Source organism: Zea mays, chromosome 5, assembly GCF_902167145.1.
Source record: "Zea mays cultivar B73 chromosome 5, Zm-B73-REFERENCE-NAM-5.0, whole genome shotgun sequence".
Classification (NCBI taxonomy): domain Eukaryota; kingdom Viridiplantae; phylum Streptophyta; class Magnoliopsida; order Poales; family Poaceae; genus Zea; species Zea mays.
The window spans coordinates 3,945,949-3,968,436 of NC_050100.1; the positions used below are offsets into that span (position 1 = coordinate 3,945,949).

The following is a 22,488-nucleotide window of genomic DNA, read 5'->3' on the forward strand; positions in this document are numbered from 1 at the left end:
AATCCTCTCCAATTCCACACAAAACCCTAGTGACTAGTGAGAGTGATTTGCCGTGTTCATTTGAGCTCTTGCGCTTGGATTGCTTCTTTTCTTTCTCACTTGTTCTTGTGATCAAAACTCCATTGTAATCAAGGCAAGAGGCACCAATTGTGTGGTGGCCCTTGCGGGGAAGTTTTGTTCCCGGCTTTGATTTGAGAAGAGAAGCTCACTCGGTCCGAGGGACCGTTTGAGAGAGGGAAGGGTTGAAAGAGACCCGGCCTTTGTGGCCTCCTCAACGGGGAGTAGGTTTGAGAGAACCGAACCTCGGTAAAACAAATCCGTGTGTCACACTTCATTATTTGCTCGCGATTTGTTTTGCGCCCTCTCTCGCGGACTCGTTTATATTTCTAACGCTAACCCGGCTTGTAGTTGTGTTTATATTTGTAAATTTCAGTTTCGCCCTATTCACCCCCACCTCTAGGCGACTATCACCATCCCTGACAATGCAAGCAACAAAGGAATGAATACATAATTCCACAAGCATTAAGAAATAAAGTCGTAGCTACCTGAACACAACAGCAGACTATTTGATATGGAAACTTCGACGAACAAACAAAATGGTTGTCATCTTTAATAGAAGAAAGCTGCAAGTAGAGAGTCTTGCTCACGCATAAATCAGCATTATGGTACATAATTCTACATACCTGCAAAAAGAAGGATAGAACATCAACCGAAGAAATTTCAGTACCATTTCAGACTTTGATCCTTTCCAATCTTAAATGAAATAGCAGTTTTCCTGCTTCAGTTGCAAAAAAAGTAGGACGGATGCTGCTATGCTGAAAGCTGGAAACACAGAACTTCAATTGAACGTCTACTAATTTGCCCTCTTTACCACAGCGGCGTGAGCGTGTGGCCAACAGCAGCTGGTGATATCGGGGGCCCGACGCAAATGCGACTCATGATGTGGATTTGGAGCGAGGTAATGAGAACATGTATAACTACTAGCGCAAATAGCTCAAGTTAATGAATAGTGGGGCTAAATAAATCTAGTCCACTTGAGCAAGCAGAAATAAAGTGGGAGAAAGGAAATAAGTAAGAGTTGAATAATGAATATAGAAGAGTTTTAGATGTCAGTATGTGATCGTTTTCCTATCTTTCATATGACGAGCACATGACATATTTATTAGCCATTTCATTACATATATAAGAATCTGATGTTTGCCTACCAGAAGCTCTACAACATGTCGTTCTTCAAAAATCCAAGTACTTGCCTGCTCTCAAGTAGCATGAGCTCATCACCTTTTCACCAGGTTACTAATCTCTCTCGGTCAGTTATGAATAAAAAATCAACAAAGCTGAGAAAAAAAAGACAAGAAGATTAGAGATATGTTCATTACCTGCAATACGGTTTTCATAGAAAATGAAGGTTCAGATCTTGGTAATGAAGATTTACTTTTCAGCAGTAGAGGAACTCCTATGCTAGCATGGCTCAAAGCTGAGATGCAAGCGTCGAAGTCGTCGTTGCCGCCCGAGTCCAGGGCGCTGGCGCCGCGGAGGAGACGCGTGGCGACATGGTCGATCTAGTCGGCGGGCTCCTTCTCCGCGACCCGCACAAGGCCCTCCGCTGCCGACTTAGGGAAGACGACCTGGAGCAGCAAGGTCGCGAGAAGAGCCAGGACGACGCCGCACATTCACATGGTCATGATCTACAGTAACCGAAGGCGAAGAAGGTATACGGATGGACGGACAGGGGTTGCGGTGGGAGGAGGAAGGGAGAGAGAGAGGTGGAGCCATGGGAGGGCGACACTTGCAACCACGGGAGAGCGACATAAGCAACAATCAAAGCGCACGCTGCAGCCATGACGAAATCGATGGGAGACAAATCGATTTTGGCTAGGGAAGAGGCGGAGAGAGCGAGGAGGATGAGAAACGTCACAGCACGGGTGAAGAGAGACGAGGAGGGAGAAAGCGTCGGTCAGAGAGCTGAAAAGGAGAGAAGGAGGCGAGGAGACACGAACGTGAGCCGTTGGTTGGAGATCGAGCGAGGGGGAGTATTTGGCTGACGTGGACATCGCGAGAGAGGCTGTTTTGGACCGCGTTTCATATATAGGAAGCATGCAAGATATCACACATAGATATGTTAGAGAAAAATAAAACCCATGGTCAAAGCCAAATAGATAAAAGTACCACGCCAATTTTATTGTTCAAGTTAATCAAAGAAACCATCCCTGACAATGCAAGCAACAAAGGAATGAATACATAATTCCACAAGCATTAAGAAATAAAGTCGTAGCTACCTGAACACAACAACAGACTATTTGATATGGAAACTTCGACGAACAAACAAAATGGTTGTCATCTTTAATAGAAGAAAGCTGCAAGTAGAGAGTCTTGCTCACGCATAAATCAGCATTATGGTACATAATTCTACATACCTGCAAAAAGAAGGATAGAACATCAACCGAAGAAATTTCAGTACCATTTCAGACTTTGATCCTTTCCAATCTTAAATGAAATAGCAGTTTTCCTGCTTCAGTTGCAAAAAAAAGTAGGACGGATGCTGCTATGCTGAAAGCTGGAAACACAGAACTTCAATTGAACGTCTACTAATTTGCCCTCTTTACCACAGCGGCGTGAGCGCATGGCCAACAGCAGCTGGTGATATCGGGGGCCTGACGCAAATGCGACTCATGATGTGGATTTGGAGCGAGGTAATGAGAACATGTATAACTACTAGCGCAAATAGCTCAAGTTAATGAATAGTGGGGCTAAATAAATCTAGTCCACTTGAGCAAGCAGAAATAAAGTGGGAGAAAGGAAATAAGTAAGAGTTGAATAATGAATATAGAAGAGTTTTAGATGTCAGTATGTGATCGTTTTCCTATCTTTCATATGACGAGCACATGACATATTTATTAGCCATTTCATTACATATATAAGAATCTGATGTTTGCCTACCAGAAGCTCTACAACATGTCGTTCTTCAAAAATCCAAGTACTTGCCTGCTCTCAAGTAGCATGAGCTCATCACCTTTTCACCAGGTTACTAAGCTCTCTCGGTCAGTTATGAATAAAAAATCAACAAAGCTGAGAAAAAAAAGACAAGAAGATTAGAGATATGTTCATTACCTGCAATACGGTTTTCATAGAAAATGAAGGTTCAAATCTTGGTAATGAAGATTTACTTTTCAGCAGTAGAGGAACTCCTATGCTAGCATGGCTCAAAGCTGAGATGCAAGCGTCGAAGTCGTCGTTGCCGCCCGAGTCCAGGGCGCTGGCGCCGCGGAGGAGACGCGTGGCGACATGGTCGATCTAGTCGGCGGGCTCCTTCTCCGCGACCCGCACAAGGCCCTCCGCTGCCGACTTAGGGAAGACGACCTGGAGCAGCAAGGTCGCGAGAAGAGCCAGGACGACGCCGCACATTCACATGGTCATGATCTACAGTAACCGAAGGCGAAGAAGGTATACGGATGGACGGACAGGGGTTGCGGTGGGAGGAGGAAGGGAGAGAGAGAGGTGGAGTCATGGGAGGGCGGCACTTGCAACCACGGGAGAGCGACATCAGCAACAATCAAAGCGCACGCTGCAGCCATGACGAAATCGATGGGAGACAAATCGATTTTGGCTAGGGAAGAGGCGGAGAGAGCGAGGAGGATGAGAAACGTCACAGCACGGGTGAAGAGAGACGAGGAGGGAGAAAGCGTCGGTCAGAGAGCTGAAAAGGAGAGAAGGAGGCGAGGAGACACGAACGTGAGCCGTTGGTTGGAGATCGAGCGAGGAGGAGTATTTGGCTGACGTGGACATCGCGAGAGAGGCCGTTTTGGACCGCGTTTCATATATAGGAAATTGGGCGTGAGAAAAAGATGTGTCAAGGCACGACGCATCCGTGAACATTTTTTTGACGCTGCAGCCGGAGTTCTGCGTGCGACTTAAACCAGTAACCCTGGAGTCCGGCTCCGCCCGGCAGCGCGGGCCTGTGCAGGCCGGCTCTGGGTATAGGGACACCCGGCGGCTGCCCTAGCCCCCAAATTCTAGGCTCCATCTCCTATAATTAATTATATAGTTAACATGATAGATAATATTGAGTTAAATAATCTAATCTTTAAATTAAGGTTTTAAAGTTCAAACAACCCATGTCTTTTATGGAGATATTTGAGTATGTCAATGAGATGGATTTCTATGCAAATGTTTCTATATACTTGTCGTGGTGTGGTGACATCATTTAAAAGGAGTTTTCGATATTAAAATAATTGAAGAACTATTTCAAGTCTACAATATCTCAAGAACGATTGAATGGTTTGGCCATATTATATATTGAGAAAAAAATACTAGATAACATTGATACCAACACAATCATATTGAGAAAAAAAATACTAGATAAGATTGATACCAACACAATCATTGATGATTTTGCCTCAGAAAAAGTTAGAAGAAACTTTTAAGGTATTGTAAAATTTATTTGATATAATATTTTGATATCACACTATTTTTTATCAATATATTATAACATTATATAAATGTATACTAAAAATATTATATGTATAAAGGAGGCCCAATTGTTTATGTTGGCCCTAGACCACTGAAATCTCAGCTTCAACCCACAGCATTAGCTGGTTGCGACAGCGAAACGAGGGAATAGCGAGCGCCCAACGAATCCCAGACCTGCCCCCAGACCACATGGCATGGCACTGCACGATCTGTGGGCGAGGCGGCACCAGCCAGGAAGCCACGGCCTTGGAGAGGCCGGATCCTGCTCGGGCGGTCAACCGATCACGACGGGCGGGATGAACACCAGAGAAGCAACCATGAATTCCATGCCGTCCAAGTCAAAACATTCCAGCACAACTTCCAGGTCACATGGACAACATCAAAAGGAATCGCAGGCAACATCAGATAATGAGCGAGCGAGCGCGACAGCAAAGAGCTCAAATACAGGGCAATTTGAACAAAAACTGCGGTGTGGTACAGATCGCATACGTATAGAACATTTGCACCACCGTACTATGCACTGTGTTCAGAACAGAATGAGATGTGGAAAAAGAAAACCAGTGCTCAACTCAGATGCCGATTGCAAACAATGCTACAGGTTGACTAGCTGCGCTTAAATGGTAAAAAAATCTATATGGCAAATCGAGGTAGTCAAAAACAGAAAGGGAAAAAAAACTAATGGCCCAACAACATAGAACCATACAAGTGCAGAACTCTACAAGAATCACAGCAAGGAGGGAACAAAGGGGAAGAAAATCAGGCGGTGAGAAAGAGAAGGGGAATAAAATGAACAATACAGCGGGAACAGTTTCCTCCCATAACACAAATCGCTGCTTGATGCTTCAACCCCCCACACCACTGCGGCCCCACACCGAGCCAAAAGCACCAACCAGTTTGAGAAAAGGTGAGAACACAGTCCAGTCCTTCCAGCTGTAGCAGGCTGTAGGTATACACTTGAATCACGACGCGGCAGAGCGGCCGGCGAGCCAGGGCAAAAATAATAAGAATAGCACACGGAGGGGTCCCAGCAAAAACATATATAAATATATATATCTGCAACCAGGAAACTGCGCCTATCTATCAAACCTTCGCTCTGCATGATCCACATCACTTTTGCGTCACAGGAAATAGTCAGGTGTCCTACGAGTTACATCTGGCTCTCCCCTTCTTGGGGCTGGCTCAAACTGCAGAATCACACAACACCAGAACATTAAGATGCCACAGTAAGTCAGTAACCATGAAGCGAGATAGCAGAGGAAGCAACAAAAATATCAAAGCTGCCCTGACAGACACACTGCCGAAGGGCAAATCTCAAGGTCATCAGAACCGTGTTGCGCCTATCAACATCATCAATTCTATTATTTTGTCCCACTTGAAGTGAGGGTGACATTTTCTTTTCTTGTAATTTGGGTAAAAAAAAAAGAGCACTGGGTCTATAAATTATCAAAAAAAACCTGCCTGCTCAGACAGACCAGCTGATGTAGCAAAGAATATTTACCTGGATGAAAGTATGCTCTCTGCAATCATCCACTTCTAAGATTGATGCCATGTTCCCACAGCGGTAGCAATAATTAGGTGCACTAAATATAGTCACGACTTTTTGCTCCTGTTTAGTGAACAAAGGTCTTGATCAAATAGGGCACAAGGACCCGAAAAGAGTTGTATGCTTCCAGAAGAAACACTTACATGAGCCCAATTGAATCCCTCCATAACCAACTGGTGAGCTCTAGCAATTAGCCTTAGACTATTGGTATGGTTGAACTGCTCTGATATATCCTGGAACAACAATATTTGGTTGTGTCAATACGATCATGATACATGGTACACAACACTAAAATTAGTGGTGGACAAAATAGTTAATGTACCTGTCCGAAGGTATAACCAGCACCACGAGGAGAAATACCCCAGCCACACCGATCATCTGGATCAGACCACAGAAGATCACACATTGGACCTTCGTGAGGAACTTCTTGGACGCGGTCAAAGTTGCGGATGTTGTCGAGGGTCTCAATGGATGGCGATAATCCACCATGCAAGCAAAATATTTCTGACTCGACCTAGAAAAAGAACAAACAAACTGAATGGAAAATTCACTAGATGCACATGTAAATCATCCTAATTAAGAAACAATACTCACCAATGCAGTCAAGGGGAAGTAATCAAATAGATCTGTAAAGGTTTTCCAGACATTTGCATTTCCATACCTACAAAATGACCACGGGACGTATCTTGTAAACTTACAAATTTCACGAAAAGAAGGTGGTATGGTCAATTTTGTTCGGACATAGGACAAGCATAAAACAATTTTCCAGAATGCAATAGTTTTCAAGGACAAAATGTGGTGATTTGGCAGTGAAGCAATTATTAAGTCCTTCACTAATACTTCCAAAATCCTGTTTCGTGATATCAGAATTTTAAAAAATCCACAATATGTACAGTAAACTAAGAGAAGACACTCACTTCCTTAAGCATTCGTCATAGAACCCATACACTTGAGTAATCTGCAAATAATTTCACTAAAAACTTTAGTTTGTACAGCTGATTACAGAGAATGGAGTGATGCATCAAGTAAACATGAACAATCTGTCAAACAAGAAATTGTATACCTGCCGGCTTTCATGGTTTCCTCTGAGAATGGTGATCCTCTGAGGATATCGAACTTTTAAAGCCACCAAAAGCTGTTTGTTTGCAGTGGATAGAATCAGTGCCAAGAATTAGTAAAGTTCTGCAATTTAGAAATTTGAAGTAGGAACAACAAAAGGCAGATGTGATCAGCTTTTCAATATAGTGCACACTACACAAACTATACTGCTCATGACCACTATGAGTAGATGAATATGCTGATGGTGCTAACATAAAGCCATGTGAGTCTACACTTACTGTGACAGTTTCGACAGAGTAGTAACCACGGTCAACATAATCTCCCATAAACAAGTAGTTCGTATCTGGACACTGGTAGAAGTGAAAGTTTCAAGATACTGAAATTTCAACATGTTCCTTACTAAATCGGAGATTAAACAGAAGCAAATGACAGAAACTAGTGAGGTACCTTTCCACCGATTCGGAAGAGTTCAGCAAGATCATGAAATTGTCCATGAATATCACCGCATATAGTAACAGGACTCTTTACAGGCTGCAACAATGATAACAAAACAAATCGGCAAAAGTCAACAAATAACACGACCAACCGCATCTGTGAATCCGCCATATAAACAGCGCAGATTATCCAAAGAGTCCATCTTATCTTCTTGTATTAAATGCTTGTTAAAGCTATACGTTTCAGAAACTTCAGGTGTTCCTTTCCCACCACTGACATTTTTTTACAAGAAGCTTAAAAAGGTGGCTTCAGGGTTCTTTCATCAGAACTTGATGATGATGTGTGGGGATGAAGGCACGGTATAAGATGTCACAAATCTACACATTTAGTTAGCAGGCATAAATTTAGTTTGTGCAAGGTGGGGTGGGGTAGAGTGTGGACTGGGAATTAAACAATTTTTTATTGCTAATTGGGTCGGGTCAAAGCTTAGGCTAGACATGAAGAAAAGTTAACCGGTCCCAAACAAAATAATATCTCAACTGGTAATGAAATGGGATTGCTGATGACTCAAGCCAAAGCAATCAAAACAGCGAACCTGAACATTGCTTTCCTCCATCAGAATCTCCTTTGCCTTCTCACAAAGAGCTCTAACCTGTAGCATAAATTGCAGTGGATCAGAACCTCCCTTCCCAGCAGAGCAATCAATCGTAGATATTAATTCTATAACCTCCCTTCCCAGCAGAGCAAATCAATCGTAGATGTTAATTCTAAAGATCCATTAATAACATGGTGCGATTTTTTTTACATCTCGGAGCAACTCTAGGCCCCCATTTCAGCATAAATCGGGGGAGAAAAGGTTATATGGCTCCCAAAGATCATGGTGAAATGAGAAGATAATTGTTTTCAGATGAAGCAGAGAAATCAACTCAACCTAGAAAAACGCCTCGATAAAAAAGAAGGAGCGTCCCGCTCAGCTCACAACCGCCCAGGCCCAGCACCCGCCCGAGCAAACCAAACGCTCCCGCCAGCCATTTCCGCGGCAACCAGGATCGGAACGCGTCCAGAGAACCGATCTCCCCCAGGACCCGTGCCCCGGCCCAGCAACTCCGCCAGATCTAGTGAAAAGGCACCTCGAAGTCTCGAAACGAGAAGAGGGCGACGGAGAAGGCGTTACCTCAGGCTCAGCGAGCGGCTTGCACTGCATGAGCCGCTCGATCTGGTCGTCGAGACCGCCATGCGGGCTGCTCATCTTGCCGCGGACGAAACCCTAGATCTGGGCGCGCGCGCGCGCGCTCCTGAGAGGGAGCAGGCGGAGGGGGAGAGAACGAGAGGTGTGGAGGAGGGAGGGGGACAAAAGTTCTGGAAAGTTGCAAGGGACGATGCTTATATAATTGCGAGCTTGGAGGCTAGCTCTGAGGAGGGGGCAAGCGGACGGACGGGCGGACGGAATGCTCGCCGTGTGCTGCTGCCGCTGCTGCCGGACTGGTCGTAGTCGGAAGAAGAATGGGCAATACACGTCCAGCTTGAAAAGGATAAACTAATCACACGTCAGCTTGTATAAAAAAATAAAATAATGTTTATTTGTTTTAGGGTCTGTTTAGTTGAGTCACAAGATTTAAAAAGGTTATTACGAACTATCAACTATGAGATGTGAAGAATTAAGAGGATGTTTGGTTTGAGGAATGAAGTGATTCATCTTCTTCTCACTCCTCACTTTTTTATTTGGTTTGTGGAATAAAATGGGTTGATCCATCACCACCTCATTTTCATAAGCTAATAATTAGTATATATATAAGGAGTGAGTTGATTCCACCAAAATTGATGGAATAAACTTATGATGCATCACTTCATGAAGCATAGAGTGACTACACAAACCAAACACATCATAAATAAGATAATATCTGATTTTAAGTTACGATGGAGTGGAGTTGTTCTATTTCATCATTGAGAGTGTTTGGTTTGATTCTTAGTAGAACAAAGCCACTGCAATTTAGAAATATCGCACACAGATGTTGGATCTGACGACTCCCAAAAACGGCCAAACCTAATGGCTCATGAGCGACACGCTTCTCTCCGGTTCCATTCACGTACAACGCTTCATTCATTCTGGAACCAAACACAGGATAGAGTTGTTTTGGTCTGCTTCACTCCAGAACCAAACAAAAAACAAATATTCTGTTATATTCTGTTCTAACTGCCAAACACAGAACGAAGTCATTCTATCCTTGGAATCTAGAACATAACTACTCCGTCCTAGTAGACTATAGAACCAAACACTACCTAGTCAAAATATGCAGCTTTATGAAAGTGACAATTGTATGTATATGATTAAACACTCAAAGTTAAGGTTTCAGAACCAATAACAATAATTGTTCGATGATAGATTGATCTAAAGTAAGACATAGCCTAACACGAGTGATTTTCTCAACTGGAATGGATTTTCAAATTTGAAAAACGAAATTCGAATTTCTTGGCCAAAAATCCATGTCTAATCAGCAAAATTCGTTGTTTTTTACAAAAAAAATGATTCATTTTGAAACAGAATTTGGCAGAATCGGAGCAAAAAACGTTTTCCTGTCTTTACCGGAATTGAAAAAACACCAAAAAATCAGTGAATTTTGGTCGGAAAATTTATCCCTGGGTTGAGTAACTGCTCAAGGTCAACGCAGCAGGCGGTTTTCTCAAATACTTCCTCGGAATAGACGTCGGTCGTTCTCACTTCCCGAGGACACTTCTCTAGAGAGTCACTGGTTTTAACTTTAACTCTGTATATAATATTAATATTAAACTTAGAGCATCTCCGAGAGCTATCCAGAAAACGACTTCTCAAAATCAGTTTTAATGGGCATATAAATAATTAGTATGGGTAAATTTTAATCCTTTTTAAACAGATCCCTTAAAGCGGTAGATTGTTTCTGAGAGCCCAAAAAACCCCTCATTTGTAGCTACAAATGTGAGAGTGTTAAGGACTATGAAAAAATTGGGAACACTTTAGAGAAATTGTTCGAGACATGTTTTTGTATTTTTCCCAAAAAAACTGGATTTAGGGGAGTCTTCTGGAGAGCTCTTTGAGATGCTTAGGGCCCATTTAGTTTGAGGGACTAAAGATTAGTCCCTCCATTTTAGTCACATTTAGTCCCTAAATAGTTAAACTGTGAGACTAAAATAGAAACTAAATTGTTTTAGTCTTTAGTTCCCAGGGGTGACTAAAAAAGACTAAATTATATTAATTCCATATTTTGCCCCTCATTTATTTCAGTTGCACTAATGACCAAAGAATGTTAAGGGACATTTTAGTCTTCTTACAAGTCATTTAAGGCCTGTTTGGTTCGTGGCTAACCGTGCCACACTTTGCCTAAGGTTAGTCGTTCGAATTGAACAACTAACCTTAGGCAGAAAAGTTAGGCAAAGTGTGATAAGTTAGGCAGCGAACCAAATAGGCCCTTAATGCATTCTAAATATTTTTAATCACTGCAACCAAACAGGATAGGAAGTAGGAAGTAAACTTTAGTCTCTGTACTAAAGAAACCAAACAAGCACTTAGTACATAACTATTATCATTAGATGTTTTAAAATTTAGCTAAACATACATATAATATTGAATATAATTAGCGCCATGGGAGAGTACACAGTTATGATAAACACAAACATATCAGATATGAAAACAAGACAACACATAGAATAACTACAGTGCAGCCCATAGTTTTTAAAGCGGTAAGGCGGTCCAAGACGTTGGAGCACCTTCTGAACGCCTAGGTGAGGTAGGCGGGCAAAGCGCTTAGGCGTTAGACCATCGCCCATCGCCCGGACGCCTAGGCGACGCCTTAAGAACAGAGGTGCAGCCATTGCTAACTAAACTGAGACACATGTTCGTAGGATACATCATACATGTCACGATAGTATTTTCTGCCTTAAAACAGCTTCAAACAATACAAAGCGCGAGAAAATAAAATGAACAAACGAATTGAGAGCATCAACGGAGTCATGGAAACAGTAGCATGCAGCCGTATCGATCTACAGTCAGTACTTCCGAATTTGCTGCAGCCTTTGGAGAATACACAGTACAAAAAGGATCTATACAAAACCAGTAACGCAACATAGTTAGCCTCGGGGGAAATGGAAATTGTTCAAAGCAATGTGGTTCAAATTGTTTGCCGTACCTGATTGGCATAGTTTCTCTCAAGTCTCCATCGCGGAAAAGAAAGGGCCAGCTAGAACATTACCCCGAAAAGAATAGCTACCAGCAGGAGGACAATCATGATCTGAGGAAACCACAGAAGAACATTGACAAATTATATAGCAGAATTCTAAAATGAATTTACTGATTATGGGCTGCTACTCACCAGCATAGGCCTGTAAGGTGACTTCTCCAAATGGTACCCCCTACAGAATCAAGACAGACAGTCAGGAAGCAAGGATGATGATGCGGAACAGAGAAGAGCAACTCTTAAATCATTTGGCGCACCTTTGCTTTACCAAACCAGATGACTTGCAAGTTTGCTTTATTGAATCCACACGTCTCTGTGTTAGAGCAGCATTTGGATCACTGTCATCAATCTGAAACATAGACCACACATGCATCAAGTTTCAAGCAGCAACCACGACGATAAAATGACTGACTCCCACGAAGACAAAATGTACTAAGGTGATCAGGACCTGACAACTTGCTCAAAATAAACTTATACATTAGGACAACATTAACATTGTCAGCTTAAATCAATGGCGAGTCCATAGCTGACAGTGCATGAAACAGCAGGAGTGAAGAACTTGGTCAAGGATTTCAAGGTCAAAATCTGAACATATGTCTAAATGGCCAACTGGTCAGGATTTGTTGACATTTCTATGACAGCAAGATATGACTAATTGCAGGTTGATTTAGGTTGTCTGAAACATCAACTAATTTCGACTGGAAACCGTATAATAACAGGCTGCCCACCTAATGAACAACTTCTAAACTGATAGTTATGTAGTTATTTGTGTGATTCAATGGGAAAATGATAGAATGCCAATACAATATAACAAATTTTATTGTTGTGTAAGTAGCTCAGGTTGGGTTGACTGATTAATTCACCCAAGTTATCATGATTTACTTTTTTTCGAACACAGTTTTTATGATTTACTGACCACAAACCAAAAGGTGGTGACAAGCGAACAACCAATTAAGTGGAGTTGGTTCGGATCAACCTACACCCTAACAAATTTTTAAGTATTATTACGAAGGAATGCTATAAACAGTATAAAACTATGAATGTTCTAATTATATAAAGGCAACTAGACCCATTTTGGCTGCATCAACAATCAGTACTCCATAGTGTACCTTTGACTCTATCAATGAAGAAAACTCATAGAAAGCAGTATAGACATCTGTCATTGAGTTTGTCTCGTCAATTATTCGTGCCGTGAGACCTAAGAGCAAAAATGTGTCAGGTAATTATATACACAAAACAAAGTAGAGAAATGGGGTAATTAGATACAGAACTGCAGCTTGCAGTTTATACTACTAGTAAGATTAGCGATTATGAATCTGAGGCAATTGTAATATGCAGATCCGGTTGCCCCTAATAAAAACAAGGAAAGGATAAAGCAGACCCATTTAGGTGCATATGTTTCTCCACAGTTCCAAAACAGATGCATAAAAAGTGCCCTGCATGTTTCAAATTGTACTGCATTGCATCAGTGATCAAACACCAAACACGTAGGCCGTAGCAGATAATCACAAGAAATCAAGGAAACATACGTAGGCCGTAGCAGATAATCACAAGAAAGGTTTCGAAACGCCTTGTAACCGGGTTGACAGATTGCTCTTTAGCGCCTCCACTACTGTCACAATTGGGGACGGTAAGACGGCCAAGTTCTGGCACGATAGTTGGCTCGATGGCATGGCTCCAAGGAATATAGCCCCGCACCTCTTCGACCTAATCCCGAGAAAGAACAATTCGGTTGCCCACGAACTTAGCGGACAACATTGGATCAAAACACTAAGAAGTAGGATCACTTCCAGTGTTCAGATTGAGGAGTTTGTCTCTCTTTGGACTAGACTCTGGGATTTCCAGCTGCAACCTGACTCACCGGATACCATTGCCTGGAACCGGTCTCCTGATGGTATCTTCTCAGTTAAATCGGCCTACAGAGCACAATTCATTGGCTCGTACAGTCACCTTAATGCTAACCTTGTCTGGAAGGCACGCGCAGAACCAAAATGCAAAATTTTTGCTTGGATTCTCCTACAGGAAAAACTACTCACGGCCAACAATCTCGCCACCCGTGGGTGGCCTCATCAGCCGTCTTGTGCCTTCTGCGACGGAACCCTTGAGACTGGTATTCACCTGTGTCTACATTGTCCTTTCGCCCGTGCGGTGTGGAGACAAATCCTGGCTTGGGAAGGTGTAACCCTCCCTGCCCAGTCTGACCTTGCTTCCGCCACCAACATTCGGGAGTGGTGGGAAGCTGCGACTCCCCCACTACCAAAAAATCAGAAACGCGCTTTCAATGGAATCGTGATTTACACAATGTGGAACCTCTGGAAGGAGAGGAACCGCAGGATTTTCGAAAGCGTCGCCCTTCCCCCGGTCCAAGTCGCCTTAAGAATTAAAGAAGATGTTTCACAATTTAGGCGGGCTTTGCTTCCCATGTAATTTTCATATTGCTGCTTTCTGCTAGCCTGGAGGACTTAGGGTGTGGTGCTTAGCCTCCCGTTGAGTGTGCTCGGGTGTGGCTTGTCCGGTCTCAGACCGTTGTTTGTACTCTCTAAACTCTTTCCCCTTAAATGATGGGCAGAGCTCCTGCCGTTTTCGTTCAAAAAAAATAATATGTTCTCTCGGAATGTAGTTAATACACAGCAAAGCATTGCAGGACTCCAAAATAGATTTCATCAAGCTTAAATGTGACAAGAAAATATAATCAAGAACAAATGTGCAATTTCTGTGAGGTAAAGACATAAGTCTCGCGGAAGTACAATATATCTTACAAAAGTAGCTTACCACGTCTCATCTTCACAACTCCTCTGAAGACATGCACGTTATTGTAGCAAAGAGCACATGTTCCAATTGCCATTATCTAGAAAGAGGAAATGGCAACTTAGTATCCTATGGAGTTATGGAGGAAATAATTTCAAGAATATATTGATGAAGAAATTATATAACATGCAAAACAAAATAAAACAATTGGTCAAAACAGATGGAGAATTAGTCTTGATCATAAAAAAACAAGGAATGCAATCTAGATTCCCCCACAAATGAGATGTTTTATAACAAAACTCGTATAACAGCTTGCAAAATACCATATTTCGATTGAGTCGAAAAACCTAACACTTTCCTCAACTATGAAACATGGTTAAAAAAGGGCTTTACATAACCACCAAACGATTATTCCAAGCAGCAACTACTTTTAGTAGTTAAAATACAAAGGTTTTGGGTATTTCCAGAAAGATAGTATTACGGTTTTGAGAACCTAGTCCAATAACCACAAGTACATGCTTGAAGGACAAGACTAATTTTGGTATACTTCGTCTGACAAAAGCAGATATATTAACAAGTCTTAAGCTAAAACTTTTTAAAATCAGATACTCTGAGCTATAAGGTAGTTTCCATGAATACTAGCAGACTTAAACATTGTTTCCCAATCTAATTGTACTTTTTTGGAAGAGGGTTTATGTCAGGGCCTATGAAGGCCCATGGAGGGGCTACGGTAGCAGCAGCCATGGGCCCTCCAAGGGAGATTAGATAAGGATAGTTAAAGATAAGATTAGAAGATTAGTTGAGATTATTTAGGAGATTAGTTGAGATAATCTAGGAAGGTTATCAGTTAGTAGTTTGTTGAGAGTTTTTAGGAGAATTTTAAGGAGATAAGGATCTCTAGCTAGATAGGGGCAGCCAGCTGGCCTATTTATGTAATCAATGGATGAGAAATAAAGTAAGCAAGAATTAGAAGGAAGAAACACTCCTCTTGCTCGGCCGTGGGCAGAGGCCCCCGGCCGACGTTTCTGCCCATCGATTCCCCTCTCCAATTCCTCACCGACCTAGCGACCATAACATCTGGTATCGGCTAGCTTGGGTTTCGATCTGATCCCATGGCTTCTGCTGCCAAATTCGCGGCGTCATCCTGGCAACCGACGTCCCCATCTCCATGGACTGCGCCGCATGTCACCTTCGTCACGTCGTCCTGGCAACCGACGTCTCCATCTCCATGGGTTGCACCGTATGCCACCTTCGTCACGCCATCCTGGCAACCGGCGTCCCCATCGCCATGGGCAGCATCGCCTGCCAATTTTGTCACCACATCCTGGACGCCGACGTGCCCATCTCCAGGGACAACGCCAAATTTCGTCACATCATCTCCGTTGACGGCGTCTCCGTCCCCATGGGAGACGCCACTAGGGGCAGCCACGGCTCAGCAATCACCAGCTCCATCGATGGGGGACTTGTGGACCAACATAAGGACTGATCTCGCAAAGATGCAAGCCACACTCCAGAAGGTTGAGCAAGGGCTGTTGCAAATCAAGGCAGCAGTGCAACATGAGCAGCACCAGCGGGCGTTGCACGCACGGCTCCAGACGTCGGCGGATGTGGGCATACAAGCTGCTGCTCGTGGCTTCCTTGCACGACGAAGAGTGCGGGAGATGCGCCGGCAGATCCTCGAGGCAGCCTTGGTGATGGTTGACCTCGCCACACGGGGGCACGACCTCGCCCTGTCGGACAACCATCAGCAACGCCACCGGGCCGCTATCTCCAAGTGCGTGCATGGTACGTGTCCCGCGGGCGACGAACTTCAACTATACGGCAGCGGCGGTAGGGCAGACACTCCCCTCGTCATCGTCAAGGGCACACTATTTAGCGCCACCACATTCCGCTACCGGCCGCCACGAGGGCGCCTCCGCTGGTTATTGTTGCGATCTACTCCAGGTGCCCGTCCATGTGCTCCCCTTTCGTCCAGATGGCGTCCATGGGATCCAGGTGGTTGCACACGTGCAAGTCCAATGCGCGGAGGGTGTCCACCTTATCTTATGGGGTCAAAAAAATCAAATTCAGAATAATAAGATACGCCGAGATGTAAAAGGCTTGTCTTCTAGGTGTCTGGTTTTGGGTCAAGTAGACTCGGTCTTTGAGCACCCGTCATGCTGCAGCTCGAGGACGAGCTGCTTGTCCAGGAGGGGTTAGTGTCAGGGCCTATGGAGGCCCATGGAGGGGCTACGGTAGCAGCAGCCATGGGCCCTCCAAGGGAGATTAGATAAGGATAGTTAGAGATAAGATTAGAAGATTAGTTGAGATTATTTAGGAGATTAGTTGAGATTATCTAGGAAGGTTATCAGTTAGTAGTTTGTTGAGAATTTTTAGGAGAATTTTAAGGAGATAAGGATCTCTAGCTAGATAGGGGCAGCCAGCTGGCCTATTTATGTAATCAATGGATGAGAAATAAAGTAAGCAAGAATTAGAAGGGAGAAACACTCCTCTTGCTCGGCCGTGGGCAGAGGCCCCCGACCGACGTTCCTGCCCATCGATTCCCCTCTCCAATTCCTCACCGACCTAGCGACCATAACAGTTTATGTGCAGATTTGAGTTAAAATTCTAAATAGCAGTGTTCAATCTGGAACTATATTTACGAACACAGCAGCAGAATAGCGTTGAAAAAACAGGTCCTCAATAGACAAATGAAGTCAAACAAATTATGTACCTGGGGTATTGCACAAAAACGGAAAATGGCAGGATCCTTCAAGGCTGACATGTACTGAAGGCACTCTTCAGCATGAATCAGTGCATCAGTCACCATATTGTTCAAGCATTGTACTGCTTTTTTGGAGTTCTCCTCATATTTGAAGTCCTGGTTTCACCGAAAAACATATATTACTAGTTACTACAGCAAAAAGTTAAACCTGCATAATAATGTTGACTAGGTAGATAACATCTGACTATTTATTGTTCACTATAATATTTGAGCTACTATCTAAAACCAGCAGCTATGGACTCCCCCAGGCCCCAACAAGAACACATAACACATATCATGAAATACTACAGGATGCATGATAATTTAGTCTTAGAACATATTCCATAAGTGAATCTACTCAATAGCAGTAAAAAGTTGAATATTTTGTGTACCTCAAGTTTATCTGCATATTTACTCCATATCTCTCGAGGCCAGAACATGCGGGACTTTGGTATCTCATTTATGTCCTCCAAATAGTCCCTAATTATGTTAGTTTTCTGCAATTTGATGACAAGTACTTGTTAGTAATGCAAAATCTCAAAACAGAAATTCCATTTCACACAGGAAGCAAAAAATGGTTCAGTTGATTCATTCACACCAATAAACATACCTGTAAAAATAGGCCCATTGAATTTGACAGTGAATCTAGAGCCAGATCTTCCGTCCCAGCAGCATAGAAGAGCCTGGAAAGTCCATAACCAACTAGCCCAGCTACATAGTGACAATACTCGTCATAGTCATCAACAGTTTCAACCTAAATAAAAAAGGACATTTCTCATCAGTTCAGAGAAATACTGAACCAACACACATATAGAAACTGTAGGTGTAACCAGCACATGAATTTTCTCCTTGTTTTCCCCATGAATCAAGGACTACTAAATAATGCTGGCTGAAAGAATAAAGGTTTCATTGATACCATCTACTCAATGCAGGATATAAAATCACTTTTACACATGTATAATTATATACCATAAAAATGTGAAAGCAGATAATTTTTACTTATCCAGATCCATCAAAACCATGCTGCATTTTTTACGATAGACACAATGTTCCATCGTGACACAATGTAATAGGAACATGCTTGAAAGCCGCAAAGTCTGGAAACATATTTTCATATAGAGAAGCAGCAACAATGACAACCCATTGATATGGCATGGCATCCACTCATCCAGATACTGGAGTTGCATGTCAAGCAGTAACCAGGGAAATGTGGCGCATCAGTGTGCTCTGTGCTGGCATAACATGTGATCTTTGGTCATCAATTGAATGTAAGGCCCCGTTTGTTTCGTTGGAATTGAATTCCACTCTAATAATTATAATTTATACACAAACTAATTAAGTTAATATATTTGTATATGTAGTATTCTTGTATATTATCATAAATCATATGAGAGATAGTTGTACACTACACTTATGCTATAGAGAAGCAAGTAGAAGAGTGTGTTATAAGTTATACATAAGAAAAATAGCATATAAATCTATAGAATCAATTTCCAACTCTCACCCTATGAATTTGAGATAGGTTTATATATAAACTTTGGAAAGTTGTGGAATGTCACATTCTAAAAAATAACCTACTACATTAGTTAGATTTCAATTCCTCAAAATGAAGAGAAATAAACGGGCCTAAGTGTAATTCGTGTTCATTCAAAGACACACACTGTACTGATTATACGCGTGGCAAACTTCCATTGGTATTCCTGACAAACATCCAGATCCTAAAAAATGCTAAAATGATGCACCAACAGTAACACATACCATAACAATGGTTCAACAGTATAAAAAACCTTATAGTTTATTTATATTAGAACAGCGATTGCTAGGATACTTTAATGGATACATGTTAACATACCTCTTTGCATATAAATTTTGCCATTCCTGCACCCATTCGCCTAGTGACTTCTTCTATTGCCTTTTGGTAACTGAAAACAAAATATAGTTATTTACCACAAGGCTATTTACTAAAGTAATATCTGACAAAAATATATAAAAAAATAAAACTTCAAGTACATATTCTGCATTAGTATAACTTTGACAACATTAAAGAACCTAGTCCTGAAATGGTTAATTTAAATTTTAGATACAGCATGAGTATTGGACAATACATCATTGTTAAGCTTGGGTTTAGTTTAGGGAACTGCACACTTCCTCGTTAAACTATAAAGACAAACATTATCCTCATACAGATTGTCTGCTTGTGTAATTATCAGAACCTAGCTACTTGCTTCCCTCGTGCAGCCTGATAATGAGAGAATAATTTCAAAGCCAATCAATATATCACCGTACTACCCAAGCTCGATATTTAGAAGAGTCAAATACTTCTTGTACAAGTCCTTACTGAACTACTGAACAATTAAAGCGTAGCTAAGACTTTGAAAACAATCTACACAAAACCTCAAGTTGTCAAATTACCAAAGTAAGGACGGCAATGATTAGACTAAGTCTGAAGGTAACTGAGTAAGGGAAGAAATAAAGTTACCCTTCACCAAGCTCCAGGAAGGCAGTGGATACGTGGCGAAACTTATCCATTAGCATTTTGTAGTGATTTGTTCCACCTGCAAGGCCAACCACACACACCAGTCAGCACCAGTTCTAGAAAAATATGACAAGGCCCATTTTTAGTGAACTAGAACCACATATTCCGAGGAGAGATCCCATACACGAATAATGCCAGTCGCGGTTGTAGATGTGCCGGTAGAATTCCTGGAGGATGGGCACCTTCACCTCGGTCGGGATGCTAGTGTCGTCCTCTGCAGTCATTCAACATTGGTTACTTAGGGCCTGTTTGTTTACCCCCCAGATTATATAATCTGGATTAAATAATCCTAAGAGGCAAACAAACAGTCTAGCTTATTTGTCCAGATTATATAATCTAACCCCTTGGATTATGATAATCCATAAGCAAGTGAGGAGGTGCTTATTTCAGATTATTTTTTCCCACTTCCCAACTACCCTTTCAAGTTTCCTAGAAATTACCCACCATTGCCATTATAATCCACCGAATCGTTTTTGCGCCTAGTAATAGTCAATTTGGGGATGAAGAAGGTGACATGAATGCCTTCCGTGATAATATTGCTAATGCAATATTTGCCAATGTCAATTGAATTATTTTTTATATATATATGAGTTTCAACCTAGTACAAATATAGAGGGCATTCTTGTCTTCCTCATACAAAAGAATCCTATTAACAACTCAAATAATCTGGGTAAACAAACAGGACTACTCAGATTATATAATCCAGATTATATAATCCTCCAAAAATAATCCAGATTATATAATCCATGAGGGTAAACAAACAGGCCCTTAGGCCTATTTGGATCCATTGTGCTAAACTTTAGCACTACATTTTTAGCTAAACTTTAGCACTTGGAGATCCAAACAAGAGTGCTAAAAGTGAAGTGCTAAAATTCAGCATTCATGACCAAACAAAAGTGTGCTAAGGTGACCTAAAAATGGTCCAGAGCGAGAAAAAGTCATCACTACCCCCCTCACCCCACCCCCTCTCTCCCCCGCCCGTATTGGTTAGAGGTATGGATGTCTTTCTATATCCATGTGCCAAATGTTAGCACTTGCATCTAAACACTATCGACTATCCATGAGCTAAACTTTAGCTCTCCATTTGAGAGGACTAAACTTTAGCACATGGATTATGTTAGAGGTATGGATGTCTTTCTATATCCATGTGCTAAATGTTATCGCTTGCATCCAAACACTACCCAAGAGCTAAACTTTAACTCTCCATTTGAGAGGACTAAACTTTAGCACATGGATTACTGCTAGAACGGGAACCACTATAGCCGTCAAACAAATTAGGACCTGTTTATTTGGTATTATAATTTGTCTAGATTATATAATCTAACTTATTTTAAATTAACACTTAGTTCGAAAATAAATTAAATTATATAATTTGGACATATTATAATCCCATAAAAACAGGCCCTTAGCACTTGATCACAATCCCCTCCCCCAACCCAAAAAAAAACATCATAAATGACAGACCCACTACCAGAGGCTCCCCACGTGAATGGATGAGTATGGTTTGGTAAAGAGGCTCCCATGGAGGAGCTGCAGCCAATTCGTGCCTCGATGCCACCACAACACCAGTCCTGCTATTCTAAAAAACACACTAGCGTGAAGGCATGGGACTACTGACCAACGGTGTCGAGGGCACGGAGCACGAGGTAGAAGATGCACACCTGCGCAGTCGCAACAACAGACATTAAAACACCCGGAACGCTCGCCAAAATTGTTGGGACAAAAGCGAACAAAATCAAAGGCGCCAGGCGGCGCCAGCGAATTCGTGTGGATTGGGGGAAAAGGGAGGAAGACGAGGCGAGTTAGTACTGACGGCATTGCGGAGTTCGGGTCCGAGCTGCTGGATGACGAGAGCGAAGCTACGGGACACCTTCTGGAGCATGGAGTAGGCGAAGGCCCAGTGCTCCTCGGGCGGGATCTGGCGCTTGATCTGCCCCGCCGCCACCCGCAGCTTTACCAGCGCCAGCACCTCCTCCGGCCGCGACAGCGCCCCCATCGCCGCGCCTCCGATCCAACAGACCGGATCAGCCTCCTCGCCGAACGTCGATCGAGCGGCTGGGCAGGCCGGTTCCAGAGGCCAAAGAGTTCCCCAAGATGGCAGATGCAGTGGAGTATGGATGCGATGCGGCTCGTGCGAACGCGTCCGCGTGGTGGTATTTCTAGCGGCTGCCTTGGAGAAAACGGGGCGGGACCGCGAGAGGCGGGACACAACAGAATCTCTGACGTAACAAGAGATTTAGATATACCAGTTAGAACAGTGGTGTTTCATTTCTGAAGATTATTTTTTTCTTAATTTTATTTTATTTTAGTTCCTAATTTATTAAATATAGAAATTATAATAGATCGTACAATTTAGAAACCAAAATATAATAAAATAAAGGAAATTATAATAAAAATTAATCTATAAAAACCAAACCGCCCTTAAGTAATAAAAATAGACTTGTTTGAATGGCAGCTTGCGAGGCAGCTGCGTTCTAGACATAAGAAATCCAACGCCTTGCTGCTTGGGCTAGGTTTTTTTTGTTGACGCCACCATTCAAACAAGCCTATAAAATTCATGAAACTCTACCGTCTCTTAAATAGGTAACCGTTGATACAAAGTTTCATTTTCATGAAACTCTACCATCTCTAATAAAATTATATTTATATCTATCCTCAAAATTGCATGTCATGTCATTGAGCATGATGATGTGTACCGTATTTAACGTATATGAAACTTTCATTGAGAATAATATTATATATGTGTGAA

At 42.3% G+C, this 22,488-nt stretch overlaps 2 protein-coding genes and 1 long non-coding RNA gene across 4 annotated transcripts; all 3 read right to left on the reverse strand.

The window, feature by feature from the left end:
• Window positions 1-538: 538 nt before the first annotated feature.
• LOC109939416 (uncharacterized) lies at window positions 539-2,037 on the reverse strand. Its single transcript, XR_002261866.1, has 3 exons — window positions 1,433-2,037; window positions 1,206-1,334; window positions 539-683 (listed from the first exon to the last, which is right to left on the reverse strand). It is a non-coding gene; the product is annotated as an uncharacterized lncRNA (long non-coding RNA).
• A 2,343-nt stretch (window positions 2,038-4,380) lies between these two features.
• On the reverse strand, window positions 4,381-9,875 carry LOC100282302 (uncharacterized). Of its 2 annotated transcripts, XM_035968017.1 has the most exons (12): window positions 8,679-9,875; window positions 8,100-8,156; window positions 7,517-7,600; window positions 7,348-7,419; window positions 7,074-7,145; window positions 6,928-6,968; window positions 6,605-6,671; window positions 6,333-6,524; window positions 6,154-6,243; window positions 5,966-6,073; window positions 5,554-5,651; window positions 4,381-4,824 (listed from the first exon to the last, which is right to left on the reverse strand). In XM_035968017.1, the coding sequence occupies exons 1-11, from the start codon at window positions 8,751-8,753 to the stop codon at window positions 5,586-5,588; spliced, it is 924 nt and encodes a 307-aa protein (XP_035823910.1). In that variant the 5' UTR covers window positions 8,754-9,875; the 3' UTR covers window positions 4,381-4,824; window positions 5,554-5,585. The 2 variants fall into 2 exon arrangements, with proteins under 2 accessions (XP_035823910.1, NP_001148686.1); NM_001155214.1 differs by lacking the exon at window positions 4,381-4,824 and having other exon boundaries at window positions 4,933-5,651; window positions 8,679-8,863.
• A 1,218-nt stretch (window positions 9,876-11,093) lies between these two features.
• On the reverse strand, window positions 11,094-21,861 carry LOC541614 (squalene synthase 1). Its single transcript, NM_001111369.2, has 14 exons — window positions 21,553-21,861; window positions 21,358-21,400; window positions 19,864-19,953; window positions 19,683-19,758; window positions 19,056-19,125; window positions 17,814-17,957; window positions 17,596-17,700; window positions 17,174-17,320; window positions 14,485-14,560; window positions 12,822-12,910; window positions 11,970-12,061; window positions 11,848-11,887; window positions 11,665-11,766; window positions 11,094-11,578 (listed from the first exon to the last, which is right to left on the reverse strand). The coding sequence occupies exons 1-13, from the start codon at window positions 21,733-21,735 to the stop codon at window positions 11,716-11,718; spliced, it is 1,206 nt and encodes a 401-aa protein (NP_001104839.1). The 5' UTR covers window positions 21,736-21,861; the 3' UTR covers window positions 11,094-11,578; window positions 11,665-11,715.
• Between the last annotated feature and the right edge of the window lie 627 nt (window positions 21,862-22,488).

What these genes read in the sequence shown, in the direction of transcription:
- LOC100282302 (XM_035968017.1), bottom strand. Translation starts at nt 8,753, where the DNA reads ATGAGCAGCCCGCATGGCGGTCTCGACGACCAGATCGAGCGGCTCATG. An exon ending in TATGACGAATGCTTAAGGAA is followed by an intron (nt 6,672 to 6,927) that starts GTGAGTGTCTTC and finishes GTCATTTTGTAG; the next exon opens with GTATGGAAATGCAAATGTCT. An exon ending in ACTTCCCCTTGACTGCATTG is followed by an intron (nt 6,525 to 6,604) that starts GTGAGTATTGTT and finishes TTCTTTTTCTAG; the next exon opens with GTCGAGTCAGAAATATTTTG.
- LOC541614 (NM_001111369.2), bottom strand. Translation starts at nt 21,735, where the DNA reads ATGGGGGCGCTGTCGCGGCCGGAGGAGGTGCTGGCGCTGGTAAAGCTG. An exon ending in TTCCTGGAGCTTGGTGAAGG is followed by an intron (nt 19,126 to 19,682) that starts GTAACTTTATTT and finishes TTTTGTTTTCAG; the next exon opens with TTACCAAAAGGCAATAGAAG. An exon ending in CAATGGGCCTATTTTTACAG is followed by an intron (nt 17,701 to 17,813) that starts GTATGTTTATTG and finishes ATCAAATTGCAG; the next exon opens with AAAACTAACATAATTAGGGA.